This window comes from Cyclopterus lumpus, chromosome 14, assembly GCF_009769545.1.
Source record: "Cyclopterus lumpus isolate fCycLum1 chromosome 14, fCycLum1.pri, whole genome shotgun sequence".
NCBI classification, from domain to species: Eukaryota; Metazoa; Chordata; class Actinopteri; order Perciformes; family Cyclopteridae; genus Cyclopterus; species Cyclopterus lumpus.
The window spans coordinates 15,703,571-15,718,002 of NC_046979.1; the positions used below are offsets into that span (position 1 = coordinate 15,703,571).

Sequence of the window (14,432 nt, forward strand, 5' to 3'; positions counted from 1 at the left end):
ATTTTATTTAACATGCAAATATGTTATTTTTGAAATCTGATTAAATATGTATTGCCATTATTATCAGTATTAATGTCATTCATATTGTTATTATTACATTACAAAACACACGTTACACACGTATAGGTTCCGCACATGGTGCGTCACTAGCATGCGCCAGAGAGACGGCCACGAAGGGAGATTTGGGTAATTTACCTGAGAAGTCGGGACAGGAAGTCATCATCCGGCATTTAAACCTCAGACTCAGAGGGTTTCTGAGAGCGTCTCAACTCATGCTAAACTAGAGCCATTAATTCAACCTCGCCGTCCTCGCGGCGTTAACGTTGAACGCCGCGAGCGACTGTCAAGACTCGCGCTGCGGCCGCTCCGGTTAACGTTGTTAGCGGGGACCTCGGCTAGCTAACGGGGGGCTGGAAACAAATGAACCCGTCTGCGGGGAAAGCTGCTCCGGGGGCCCGAGCATCGCCGCACGGACACCGCGGCGACCCAAAGGTAAAGGAGCGTGAGCAGGAACCGCTGCACTGAAGGGTCACTTCGTCTTCTGGTGGAAGGAAACCATCAAGTCCAACGCTGCGAGGTTGCGTCTTAAACTGGTGAGTTTGTTTACCTTCCCTCTCGGTTAGCTGCATGGCATGTGGGGGTGTCGCGTTTAGTTTAGTTTCACATGAAAACAACCGCCTTAAACGAGCGGTAGGTCCGACTTTACGTGAGCTGACGTCACCGTTATCTTCGCCGAGGCTCTCGTGTGTAGTACATTTAGGAGAATTGTGTGTTTTTATTGTGGTAAAGCGACTGCACGTCTGTAGCATCGTTACATCTGTAGCCTGTTGCTGCAGCACCTGGGCTTTTACATCAAAGTAATGTTTTATTAATCTTCACTTGTATAGGTAGTTGTGTAACTAAAACCTAAATAGTTTTACTTTAGTCTGTCTTTCTCACGCATGTATGTTTTATTTATTGGTTTATTTTAGTTCTCCACAAAACAACATATAGGCCTCCATAACATACTTAAATAAATATACATAAAATGCACAAATAGCCGCTACAAAGACAATAGATTATGTACGAGCATGCATGTATATGCAAAGATGCAAAGATATAAAATGAAATGGGAGGGGGGACAAATGTAACTAATATTGCTCAGTCCGATTGGCTTTATATTGATGATATAGGTTTACTTATTAAACGCAGTCCAAGCCAACGCGGCACCACAATAATATTTCACACACATTTTTATATTTATAGCTTTTCTTGACTCAAATGACTTAATGGAGAGTGAACCTACTGAAGTCAAAGTCAGCAGCGAAGTAAGTAAAAAAAAAAAAAAAAGTCAAAAGTGATACAGAGGACACAAATGACTACTAGAAGGCCCAACCTCCTCATGGAAATATTGTTTAAATTCTACAATATGAATCATATACATCAATATGACCAATATTAAATTGCTCGTTGATTTTGGTCTCAACTTTCTTGCTACAGGGTTCGTGTCAGATGGAGGACAAATTCACCACAGCGATCCTATCCGTTGACTTAGAAAATCCAACTGCTATGCCTTCCGTTGGACTGCTTTTGTAAACGTGGAAGCCATGGCTTCTCGGAAGGTAGACGAGCTGCCGAACAACACCATGGATTTGGCCACGGCCTCTGCACAGCTTTCCCGATGTGGCCCCGATGACATCACGGAAGAGCCTCAGCCGGATATGATGAATGCAACGGTGAAATCCCAGAAATCTGGAAAATTTAGGAGGACTGCTCTGACATTTTTTGGAGTACGCAAAAGCATCTGTATTTTACCCAGTTTCTTTGGAGGAAGGAGTAAAAATCAGAACAAGGGGTCTTCAAAGAAAGGAATCAGCAAAAGCAGAACACACGATGGGCTAAGTAAGGTTAGTCATGATGACAATCTGAGCAGTCAGTGCACCTCAGCTACTGATTGTGACTACCTTGGCCAGAGGAACTCAGCTGGAGAGCTCCACAGCAGCTGTCCCAATGAATGTAGTCACGCCACTGCTGAACAGAAATCAATGACTCTTACCCGGCCGAAAAGGGGTTTGAGGAGCCTTTTTCAAAGTTTTAGGTATCACAGAAACCACAGAAATGTTGGATTGGATAAAACTGAAATGATTGCAATGTCCTCTCCTCACTGCAAGATAGAGGTGCCTGTTGTCCAGGACAACACCAACCAGTATGTCACAGAGTGCCTGGGATCTGAACCTGATGTGCCTGACTTTACGGATGTTACATGTGATGTTTCCATTGGTCCTGAATGTATCGATGCTGATGAGATGCCATCGGAGAAGAGCGTGGAGCTAGGCAGCCCGAAGTCTGAGCTCGATGGTGAGACGTGTGATGAGGAACTGGTGGAAGTCAATTTGATGGCTGTAGTTCCCAGTGAATTGAAGGAGAGTTCGAGAGGATACAGCGAGCCTTGTCTGAAACTTCAGACGATGTCTGAGCCCACGTTGAAGTCGGAAACACCCGCTGGCTCATCGGATAAGCTGAACCTGATTTATGGGGACGTTGCATCACTAAAGAGCTTTGATTCACTCACTGGCTGTGGGGACATTATTGCAGATCAAGAAGACGACAGCATCACGGAGAGCACCGTTTCTGGAGAAAGGAGCAGAAGTGGAGGAAAGAGGGCCTCTTGTTATCTCACTTACCAGGGTGGCGGCGAAGAAATGGCTTCCCCTGAAGACCTGGATGAGGAGTGTCTTCAGGATTTCTGGAGTAATAATGAGTCCGAGGAAATTTGCTGCACCTGCAACCAAGAACTCACAGATTTGACTTCCGACCTGACGAGTTCTCAAAATATGGACTTACTGAACAGTAACAGTGCCCAGCAAGCCAGTGGCATGGACGCTTCTTCCATTGCGGACGTGTTAACGCCTCAAAGTGAGCATCAAGAATCCGTTCCAAATAGTGATGAAGGCTACTACGACTCAACTACACCGGGGCCGGATGACGGACAAGAGAAAACTGATAGACTGAAGGCAGAGAGGTTACCCAGGGACAGTTACAGTGGCGATGCCCTCTATGAACTCTTTGCACCCGATGAGAGTCTCATCAGTCCACATTATGAGAACAAATCAAAACTGCCCGGTTCCAAACAGTGCGAGTATTTAAGTGAGCCGGTGGATGTGACAGACTCTGCCTTTGCTCCAGACATGAATCGATTACAAATGAGTGCTGAAATGTATGAGGTGCGCGACTTTTTCGAGAGGCCGAGCATGTGCAGTAAATCCTCGGAGGTGGCACAAAATATGGTTGGCCGGCAGGAAACCGGCATGATTAAGAATTTGAGTTCAAAACCACAAGCACCAGTCAACAGGAATACAATAGAGCCAGATGTTTTTGATGAAAAGGGAAACATGCCCGCTCCCCCTGAAAAATGGACACAATCCGTAAATGCCGATTGTGAGAAACGGCACAGCAGCGTATCATTTGGAAGCACGTCTGACCCTGATTTTGAAACGTTTTGCGAACCCAAAGAGCAACATCTTGAGGAAAACAAGCCTGTGGCTTTACCGTACAAAAACGTCAGTTCGCTGTCTCCGGATGAAAGCAACGACTTAGACGATGGGCAAACTGTGTGTTTCTCTCAAGCCCTTGTGGACTACACAAAACACGCTCAGATGCTGAGTAACTCGGACAACAGTGTGGATGAGGCAAACTCCGCCTTCACTCCAAACATGCAGGCCTTACCTACCATAGTCACGTTCGACGTCGTGGATATGCATAACGAGGGAGAATACGATGAGCAGATTCACATGGAGCTGGAGGAGGACATCTCATCGCCCTATCAGGAATTCGAAGAGAGCTACCTACAAAAAGATGCGTTTGCCGATTGCGACTATCAGATGTTAGACCTGTATGAACAGAACCTGATCAGTAATACATGGGCCATCGCTAGTCTACCACGGCACCTAGGCCTTACGAGAGTCAGTCAGTCTAATCCGTTGTCTCTAGAGAGGAGAAGTAGGTCTCTGGACACAGAACGCCTCGAGTTGAAGATGCCTGACGGATACAGAGAGAACAGAGTTTCTTGTCCTCAAACCGAAAAGGACTCTGAAAGGGATTCCTCGCCGTATTACAAAAAGAATGTACTCGCGTCCGATGTCAGAGACGGTAGCAGCATTATGGCCTTTTCATGGCAAACAAGGCCAGAAATGGCTTTAAGCCTTCCCCTGACAGATGGGAAATTCATCGAAAAAGGTCAGAGTCTCAGTCAATCCCAAGTTAAGCGCAAAATATTTTCGGGCTCATCAAGCAGCGAATGCGCCAACAGTAAATCGCAACTGTCGGACAGAGTGTCCAGTGATTTCATTTCACAGAATACAGAGCCGTGCAATAGGCAGTGTTGCCTTCCCTCGCAGTCAGATTCTTGTGTACCTCATAGCACCTTTGTTTATACGGGAATGACGGACGATGAATCTGATAATGTCGACGAGGAGGATGTTTTTTGTAAAGCTGCCACTAATTTGCAGTCTTATAATCCGCGTGGTAAAAGCAGACCAGTCTCCAGCAGGGAAGGGATACCTCGTACCGCGAGTCCTCTGAATGCAGGTGTGTCCAAAAGCGAAATGACACCCCGGGATGTTGCCTGCAACAAACTCCCAGAAGCAACCTTCAATTAATAGGCTCCTGGCATTTAAATCACACTTGTATGTGCTAATGAGTGCTCTTATGTTGCATCCAAAGGAGTAACCGTTGCTTAATTTGTACCTGTACTACAGATTCATTTGAGAAGTTGCCGTACACCGTGAGAGACGTGAAACTATTCTGAAATGTGGGGAGCTCTCTCACTGGGAAGTCTGCTTTTCCACAATAAAAGCAGCTCGTTTCACAAAGGCCACGTCCACGGCCGACTATTAAAAGTGTTTTAAGCAAGTAATAGTTTCATCTGTGTATGAAAGTGCTCACAGAATCATCTCATTAAGCTACTGAGTTTGACTAGAATGTTTATACCCACACATAGCCTCAGTGTCCAGGTCTCAATAGTAATGCCACGCTTTATTTATTGGCTCTTCATTAGCTCTGTTTCCATAGCACAGCCAAACGGGGCCAGCCAGGTCTTGCTTTCTTTGCCAATTGCCCCGAAACACATGTGCTTATGCTTTAAGTGCCGGCTTATGTTTGTGTTTACGACTTTTTTTCAATGCCTCTCTTTACTCCAGTCAGGTTTATGTAGGCCTGTCATGATGCTCAAATATACTATGTTTAGCTGTTTTCTTGAGGTACCTCTTCAGGATAGTTTGAAGGCCCGACAAATCGATTCGGTCTTAATGTCGCTGTTTTATAACCTTTTTCCCAACAGCTTCACCACCTGTGAAGTTTAAATTCTTACTGAAAAGATTCACTCCATTATTACATTACTGTACGCTGGTGGAAATGTAGTTGGACTTTGTTTTGATTTTGAAATATATGTCAAAAGATAAACTGGTGTTTTCACCTTGTATCATGTTCTTGTGCATTGAATGTTTGTTTGTTTTTTTGATTGGAGGTTAAACTGTCAAGATGATGTAGTTGTTGTTTTTTTATAGTGTAATACTGAAGAAATGTCAAAGAATTTGTATTTATATTCTCAGCTATTTGTACACTCTTAACATCGTATTCAGAATGGTTATTACAAATTGGCAATATTGGTTTTCTTAGTTTTTTTTATTAAGTTACAGCCATGTTACATTAGGGGGGTTCCTTTTGAAAATCTGTTACTATTTTGTCACTGCCTTATACAAGAATAAACAACTTTCTTTTCCATTTTCCCTCACTTGTTCAATATTGAGGGTCGTGGGGGAGCCGAGGCAGGGAAGCCCTTGTAGTGCTTACACATGTTCACACTGACACCTATGAGCAGTAACATGTCAACTCAACACCTGGCTTGGCCAAGAGTTAATGTGAAGCTGCTTGCACACAACTTGGAAATCACTGGTTCCCGTCTTTCGTTTTCAGCAGATACATAACTTGTTTTGATGCGTGGCTACCTGATAAAGCGTCTGCATTTGATTTGAGCTGCAAGTCACATAACGGTACAGGTCTAGCTATTGTAAGTTCAAACTAAAACATTCAGGACCAGATTTCATTATAATAATTTACGTTCCGATTTGAATTCATAATAAAGGTATTCCCATGTAATCCCCCCCCCCACCCTCAGTTGTAATCTATGACCAATCTGCCCTTGCTCGGCTGCGGTTCTGACCCGTGGTGTCTTTTCGCCGTTTACATTAACGTTACTTGTTTCCCTCGCGCTATCTGGCAACCCGAGCTAAACTGCGACAGCGCCAATGGCAGCAAAACAGAGCTGTTACAGGCGAGGAGGATGACAGCGACAAGGTGAGACGAGCGCCGCCTGAAGTCACCGAGAGCGGGGGGAATACCGGCAAATCACGGAGAGACGGTCGTTGTGCGGCCGTGCGTCGCCTCCGCTAGAGATATTCACCGGTATTTCAACTTTATCTCAAGTTGCAGTGGTGTTCTGGCGAAACATGTCAGCGTACGCTTACGAGCTAAAAAGCTAAGTAACGTTAGCAACCTGACGGTTAAGTGGAGCCGCTGTTCTGTAATTACTGTCGCGGTATCGGCAGCTAACGGCCGAGCGGTGCGACCGTTAACTAAACACAGGCCGGGTTGCGGGACAAGCCTGGTACCGATAACCGCTGCCCCAACCGCTCTCGAGCCGTTGACCGACACGGGTAACCCGAAGTAGGACGGTCAGTTAATTTAAGCTAAAATGTTGACTCCGGCTGGCCAAGTAACGGTAAACTAGCGTGCTAGCGCGTGCTAAGTGTGACTCGAGGCCTTAAGGATGTCAAACCAGACGCTTCCTCGTCCATTTCGACCACAAAGGTGACGTCGTGTGCAGCGGTAACATTACGGCGCTGTTCGGGAAAAGTGCATCGTAAGTATGAGCTCTCTGTGACTGTCATCTTGTTTAACCTTCCTTTTCACCCTCCTCTGCTCATGACGCTGTTGTTAAGGATATCAAGCACTTGAGTGTTTTGTCTTTCTATGGACGTGTCAACTAGCTAGTTTGCTGATGAATGCAGTAACACAGTCCAGTCTCGGTTCGTGGCTCAGTTCAGGAGCGTTTCACGTATAATCACTGTCCTCGGGATCAATGCAGGCTTTTGGATTTGGTTGTTCGTTCGTGTCGTTTGCTGTGACAGTAAGTAAAGGAGAAACTGGCTGGACATGAGAATTCATCTCAATCGCTCACTTTATTTATGCTTACTTTTAACATCAACCTTTGCTGAAGGGATAATTTCCTCTCTAAGTGATGAGAGGAAAAACTTAAAACATAGGGAAGTAAAAGTTCAATATCATCCATCAATAGAGCATCGTTGGTTTTCTAAAAATCAATACACTTGAATAATGGAAAGCAAGTTAGCCCAGAGTCATCTTCAGGACATTTGTTTCCTCATTCACGTAGTAATTAAGTTAATGATTAAGACAGTAACAGTATAGAGAATAGGTGCAACTTTATATTATGTATTTGTGGTGCGAGGCAGTGATCCTGCTTTTTCTGGGGTGAGATTAGCCTGTTGGCCTAAAACGTGAGGAGTAATCATTCATGTGCCCAGAAATGACATGTGGCTAAATTTGTAATTAGAATAATAATACAATTACTGAAAAGACTTGCAAGTGATAACTTTATTCCTGCCTGACTTCAAGCTCTACTGTTTATAGTGAATTTCCATAGGAAGGGTTTTTGTTGAGCAACATAACCCGTTGACACCTAGGCGATAGGATTTTTTATTTCTTGAAACTTTTTTTTATAAATGACAAATCTTCCTTTCTTAGTGAAGTGTTAGCTTGAAACACTGGAATATATCACTGATCTAATTAGGGTTAAGTGAGATAGGAGCACAGTAGCACCATCTGATCAATGTAAATAATAAAATAAGTTAATATTAGTTTTTCTTGGTTCCATGCCCTGCATGACAGCTTACTACGACTTCCCCCTGGATATTCTGTTTTTCACAATTAAATAATGCAGAGTACACAGTAACTCTTACATGTCTTTCTGTCATTCGACTGTCTCATATGACTGTGGGATCTTTTTTAAATTTTTATTTTTTACAGTGCTGGCTGCACTTTATTTTGAATTTGTCAATCTCAATTTCAAGATCTCTAACTAACCAAGTGGCACAACCAACACAGACCATGGTGCAGTATATCCCTGCTTTATACTGGATACATTGTCGGGTCAGCATCAGCAATGTAAAAGATGGCTTCGGGGACCTGTTGCTATGAAACAGAACCACACAAGCCTGTGCATGTGCAGAGATAGCCTTGCTGAGTCTATGCCTGTGAATCTGGAGGTGGATGGGAAAGGACTGATTTAGTAAAATGTCTTAAATGGCATTGGGATGTGTGATTTCCACAAAAGTGCATCAATGGCCCCCCTTTTCCCTTTAGTTGTTTGAAATGTTCAAACCTAAGAGAAAATGTACACAGTTGACCCTGGGAGATAAAAGGTATGCATTTTGAGCTGTAGATTGACCCTCAGAATATCTATCAACCTTCAGGGTCTTCAATGTCTTGTGTACTACCCGATGAAGATGTTGCCAGTGACATAGTGATTGCTAACTAATGTTATTGTTTTGTTTTTTTATCACAAAATATGCTGCCTCAAGAGTTTTAGTGTATATTTGTAGTGTAGCTGTAAGTGTTCTGCATTTACTGACTGCGTGAAGAGAGATGATGAGCTGTGTTTGTGTTAGTCGTGACTGGTAAAAAGGAGTTAGCCGATGACAAGGCTGTGTTGCTAAGCAACCCACATCATGGGCTGCGCCTCTTGAAGCTTGAAGCTGGCTGTATTTGTCTCTCTGCAAGACTGGAGGAAAGTGTAGTCTCGGTCTTCTGTTCATTAATGCACTCGTCGTCCATATTATTTGGTGACTAATATGTGAAATTGTTTACATGTTTATGCTGCACCTGAAGTCCCACTCCGCTTCACCAGGAACCAGTTTTGTTCCTTCAGGAATTGAGTTTGATTGGAGGCGCAGGGATACACTGTGCAGCCCACACGTTGTCTCAGGTTATAATAACGCATGCACTCACTCCACGTGTGTCTGGCTCGAATGTTGCTTGCAAGACCAGTCAGGCTTTTGTGCACATATAGGCACTGCGGCACATTAACATGTTCTGTGCTGGAAGAGAGGGTTTTTTCATTTAAGTCAGAAAGACAGGGAAGTCAGGTGCAGACCTTGCTGTCTACTGTATCTACACAAACAAGAGGCGATCACGGACATTTTATTTTTTTGTATGTATGTATTTTGTTTATCGTGAAAAAGTACGAAAGTGAATTTCTGTACACGTTGCTTTGCTATAGTTTGAATGTGCAGTCAGTTACAGCTTTAAGTGCATCATTGGTTGTACATGTGTAAGAATCGGAGCGTTTGTTGCTGTGACATACAGCATTGCACTCTGACAGACTTAACTCTCAAGTTGCACCAACAAACATAACAAAAGATTAAAGCTGCCGTCAGACAGGGAGACCATTCATATGTACCTATTCATATCAGCCCTTTTCCTGTGCTGCTGTGGGGTCTTTCTTCTTCTTTTTGCTTTGTGCTGGTGACTAATATGTTCCATTTATCTCACTGAGTTTGTCACTTGTCCCAGATAGCAGTGTTTCCCACAGGTGGACAAATGAATGGTCTACCACAACTAGGGTGGGCAGCTGAAGACTGAGTCAACTCCCACATTTTGAAGCGTTGTTTTCGTGTAAAAATGTTTTGCTTCCACATTAGCGTCAAATCATTGCAGTGATAGAATCCTGACAATGATCACAGCTCTGCTTTTAGAGGCGACTAAAGTTTGTCCTATTAACTTTACTGGCAAGGAGGCACACAGCACTGGACCCGTGTTGGGCTGGCTTAGGTAATCGTTTTGCAAAAGCTCCATTTGCTCTGTACACACTGAAACATCAAGCCAGAGTTTTAAGATTTACATACACTGAAAACCATTTTGGAACAGCTCTGTTTTGGGGGTAAACACCGAAGAAAGTGCTGAGAGAGAGAGAGAGCGAAAAAGATATATTCACAAATTGAATTGTTTCTTTGGACCTTCTCCAAAGTGCATACAAAGGTAACTGAATTCACAAGCTAACAACGTCAAACGTTACATTCAAGTAGACTCTTCTATCTTTCAACTGCTTTTCCAAGCAGACTTTTAAAGATACAGAAATACATTATAGACCTTCTTGGTGGGCCAACAAATGAAGTCTATGTATGGGAACATAGGTAAATGATTCCTTATGGTTCATTTCAAATTGAACCTATTTTACTGATTTGAAACTCATCATTGTGTTTTTGCTCTCTTTCAGGATTTAATAGTTTGATTTTGCCTGCCCACACGTGTTACTTTGGCTCCAAACAAAGAGCCTGTAGCGCTAAAGTCCTGCATTCAGTATGATTCCCTGGCTGCGGTGGAGGTGAGGAAGCATGGGGTGGAAATTCGAGTTGTCGAGACGAACGACACGACAGTATGGTTGATGGTGGAGAAGCTCAAAATGGAAAAACGCCCATGCAGGGAGGAGAACATTAACTCAAGCGAGGCCCAACATGCCAGTGATGATTCTGAGGATGGAAGCAGCTCGGAAAGCGAACCAGAAGAGCAGCAACACCAGAGGGTTCGGGTGAACAACAGGTGCAAGAAGAGGGATCCCTTGGCTGTCGCAAAGCCCCACCGACAGCTCTGTCGTTCTCCATGCCTCGACCGGCCCAGTTTTTCCCAGGGTAGCACTGCTCAAGATCTTCGCGAGGATGACACCGCTATCGGACCAGCGATCAAGCCTGCCAGTGACAGAGAGTACCAGACTAAGATGGAATTTGCATTGAAGTTGGGCTATTCGGGGGAGCAGGTGGAGACAGTGCTCAACAAGCTGGGGGCTGCTGCGCTTATTAATGATGTTCTTGCTGAGCTGGTAAGGCTTGGAAACAAAGTAGAGCCTGAAATCCAACCTTGCACAGCAACAGCAATATCACGGCCCCCCTGTGTGAAAGAGACTGTTAGCCCGGAGGTGTCGGTGGAAGACGACTCTGTGGATATGTTTGATAACCTCAGGCCCATTGTCGTTGATGGCTCAAATGTGGCAATGAGGTAAGACGCAACACACATTTATTTGGTCTTTGCTTCATGCAGAATTAACCTGTTTGTTGTGGAAACATTTCCCTTTAATGAATGTCCATTTTGTGAGGTCAGAGGAGCCCTTATTCCACACACTGTTTTATTTTCTAGTCACGGGAACAAAGAGGTGTTCTCCTGTCGTGGTATCCAGCTTGCTGTTGACTGGTTTTTGGAGAAAGGACACAAGGACATCACTGTGTTTGTCCCAGCCTGGAGAAAGGAACAGTCGAGGCCTGACGCCCTCATCTCAGGTAGTAAAGCTGTGTGTGAGGTGGTTGCTATTTGAAGTGGCACTTAGTAGTTGTGGTGGGTGAGGAAACAGTCAAACTACACGTACAGTTTGTTTTTGGGGTTTTTGGGGTTTGTGACTGAAGCGTGACCTTGGTCAGCAAGAAGTGGGTGCTGCACCTTTCCCCCACCATTTGCTAATTGATAAAATACTATAATAATACCTGAATGCATACTATTGCCATCCCAAATAGTCTGTGATATATATGTTGGTTGTTTTTGATGACATTTGTGATGAGCTTACTTGACACTTCTCCTTCAGATCAAGAAATATTACGCAAGCTGGAAAAAGAGAAGATCCTGGTTTTCACCCCATCTCGGAGGGTTCAAGGCAGGAGAGTGGTGTGCTATGACGATCGCTTCATAGTGAAGCTGTCTTATGATTCTGATGGAATTATTGTGTCAAATGACAACTACAGGGACTTGCAAAATGAGAAGCCAGAGTGGAAGAAGTTCATAGAAGAGCGTCTCCTCATGTACTCATTTGTCAATGACAAGTAAGAAACCACGATTCATTCTTATGGCTTCCACAGTATTTAAAAATGCACTCTAGGCCTCCTTCACCCATGAGTGAAGTCATGGATGTTGAGGATATGTTCTTTGTTAAATGATACGATATTTCATCCACTACAATACAATTAATGTTATATCAAAGCTGGCTAGTAGTATACATTATTTATTCAAAGTGTTTATGTGTCACATAATCTATTTAGTGATTGCTCATTAGAAAATCGACAGCAACTCATAAACCTGGAAATAATAAAGCTGACATTTTCCGAATTTCTATTTTGAATAGGTTTATGCCACCTGATGATCCCCTTGGAAGACATGGTCCAAGTTTAGAAAATTTCCTCCGCAAGCGTCCTGTGGTTCCAGAGCACAAAAAACAACCTTGCCCCTATGGTAAGTTCTCTAATATTCTTTTCAAATCATGGTCTTAATGATGTTGCAGTGTTGTTTGCAGGATGTGAGTGTTTACTTTTGTTGACTTGATGTACTCTTTCTTTTACACAAGGGAAAAAGTGCACATATGGACATAAGTGCAAGTACTATCATCCAGAGCGCGTCAACCAGCCACTGCGGTCAGTGGCCGATGAACTACGGGCGTTTGCCAAATTGTCCGCAGTGAAGACGATGAGTGAGGGGGCTTTAGCTAAATGCGGTACTGGTCCGGCAACTGTAAAGGGGGACGGCAACTCTGAGGTCAAACGTGTGCCACCCAAACGTCAATCTGACCCCAGTATTCGCTCAGTGGCCTGTGAACCTCTTGAGGCGCTGTCCGCCGCAAGGAAGTCTGAGACAAATTCAGTGCCTTCCCTTGTGTCTGCTCTCAGCGTGCCCACCATGCAGCCCGCCAAGAGTCACACAGCTGGGGCCTTGAACACACGATCAGCCAGCAGCCCGGTGCCAGGCTCTTTGCAGTTCGGACACAGTTCTCTGGAGCACATGTCCAGTGTACAGTACCCTCCTATTTTAGTTACCAATAGTCATGGAGCCTCTATTACATACGGTGAACAGTTCCCAAAGTATGACTCAGTTAGCGACCATGGATATTATTCACTGCACAGTGATTTTTCAAACATGAGCATGAGCAGCATGCATAATGTCGACAGTTTCTGTAGCATGGAGCACGAGCATAGTGTGTATCAGAGGAATCCCAGCCACTGCCTTGAATCCTGCCTCAGCCATTCAAACAGTGACTCCTTCTCCTCTTACGGGGACATGTACCCAAGCTCCGTGGACAGCAGCTTAGAGGAGAGCATGAAGGGGCAGCATCAATCTCCTGCGCAGGGTAGGATGCAAGCTTTTTCCCATGGGTTTCGTCATGAAGCACTGAGTAGGGTACAGAGTTATGGACCTGAGGAACCCAAGCAGGGCCCCCGCAAGCAGCCTGGATCTCATCTGGCCCCACATATCCAGCATGTTGCAGTGGGAGCCAGGTCCAGCTGTCCTGGAGACTATCCCCTCACTCAGAATGTCCTTCCACCTTTGTCCTCGCAGCCCACACGGTCCCTCGGTATGACTCGCATGGACAGCATATCCGATTCACGGCTATACGATAGCAACCCAATGAGACAGAGGCGACCTCCACTGTGCCGTGAGCAGCATGCAAGCTGGGACCCTCTGCCTTGTGGTAATGAGTCCTATGGATATCATTCATATCCTTTGAGTAACAGCCTGATGCCGTGTTGCGAGCGAGTGATGGTCCGCAGCATGCCAGACAAAATGGAACAAATCTGGAACTCGCCATGGGAGATGCCATCGGCAGCTGAACATCAAGAGCGGTATGTCATCCCAGACCACCAGTATCAAACATATCGGAACCTTTGTAACATCTTTCCTGCTTACGTAGTCCACTCGGTAATGGAGAAGAACCCTCATTTGACAGATCCACAACAGCTTGCCGCCATCATTGTCACAAAACTGAGGTCATGCCATTAAGCAGTTCATCTTATTAAACATTCAAGAGCGATGTGATAATGGGAATTCAGATTTTGATTGCACAGATAGGCACTTGTTAAAATGTTGCTGCATGTGCAACATCTGCCCTCAGGAGTTTTTGTTAATGTCTCGGGTGAGGAAATAAGATTTTACATCACTAAGATGACATAGAAGTAATCAACATAGAGAAAGTTTGTCTGATAAGTTTATCTCAAATTGTAAGATGTTTTACATTTGAAAGCTATGTTTTTATATGAAGTGTGATGCAGTAGACCTTATTAGAAATCTGCTTCATAACACATTCATACCACCTGAGCAGGAGCTGCATACCAGCTTCGTACCATAGCCACGATTAACTGAGCCATTCTCCAACATCATTCATTCTAGAAAAAATATACAGAATACTCTGCCAACATTTAGCAGGCTGGTAAATGTCCACTAGCTCCATTCTGAAACCGTTCCTTTGATTTTATTGATCACATTTGGTATGAAAATGATCTATGGAGCTCCGGACTGTTCAGTATTATGTTAATAAATAAGTTATTATGAAATAAATAACCACAGGAATA

At 44.2% G+C, this 14,432-nt stretch overlaps 2 protein-coding genes across 4 annotated transcripts; both read left to right on the forward strand.

Annotated features, from left to right (window-relative positions):
- The first annotated feature begins 112 nt into the window (after window positions 1–112).
- On the forward strand, window positions 113–5,760 carry amer1 (APC membrane recruitment protein 1). Its single transcript, XM_034550731.1, has 2 exons — window positions 113–593; window positions 1,480–5,760. The coding sequence occupies exon 2, from the start codon at window positions 1,587–1,589 to the stop codon at window positions 4,635–4,637; it is 3,051 nt and encodes a 1,016-aa protein (XP_034406622.1). The 5' UTR covers window positions 113–593; window positions 1,480–1,586; the 3' UTR covers window positions 4,638–5,760.
- Window positions 5,761–6,194: 434 nt separating this feature from the next.
- Window positions 6,195–14,432, forward strand: zc3h12b (zinc finger CCCH-type containing 12B). 3 transcript variants are annotated; one of them, XM_034549871.1, is made up of 6 exons: window positions 6,195–6,898; window positions 10,331–11,106; window positions 11,245–11,384; window positions 11,684–11,918; window positions 12,218–12,324; window positions 12,437–14,432. In XM_034549871.1, exons 2-6 carry the CDS (start codon window positions 10,499–10,501, stop codon window positions 13,861–13,863), a joined length of 2,517 nt encoding a protein of 838 aa, XP_034405762.1. In that variant the 5' UTR covers window positions 6,195–6,898; window positions 10,331–10,498; the 3' UTR covers window positions 13,864–14,432. The 3 variants fall into 3 exon arrangements, with proteins under 3 accessions (XP_034405762.1, XP_034405764.1, XP_034405763.1); XM_034549873.1 differs by having other exon boundaries at window positions 6,195–6,441; XM_034549872.1 differs by having other exon boundaries at window positions 6,198–6,333.

Coding starts and splice junctions, on each gene's coding strand:
- amer1 (XM_034550731.1), top strand. CDS start 1,587: ATGGCTTCTCGGAAGGTAGACGAGCTGCCGAACAACACCATGGATTTG.
- zc3h12b (XM_034549871.1), top strand. CDS start 10,499: ATGGTGGAGAAGCTCAAAATGGAAAAACGCCCATGCAGGGAGGAGAAC. Junction 11,919..12,217: donor TACTCATTTGTCAATGACAA/GTAAGAAACCAC, acceptor TATTTTGAATAG/GTTTATGCCACCTGATGATC. Junction 12,325..12,436: donor AAAACAACCTTGCCCCTATG/GTAAGTTCTCTA, acceptor CTTTTACACAAG/GGAAAAAGTGCACATATGGA.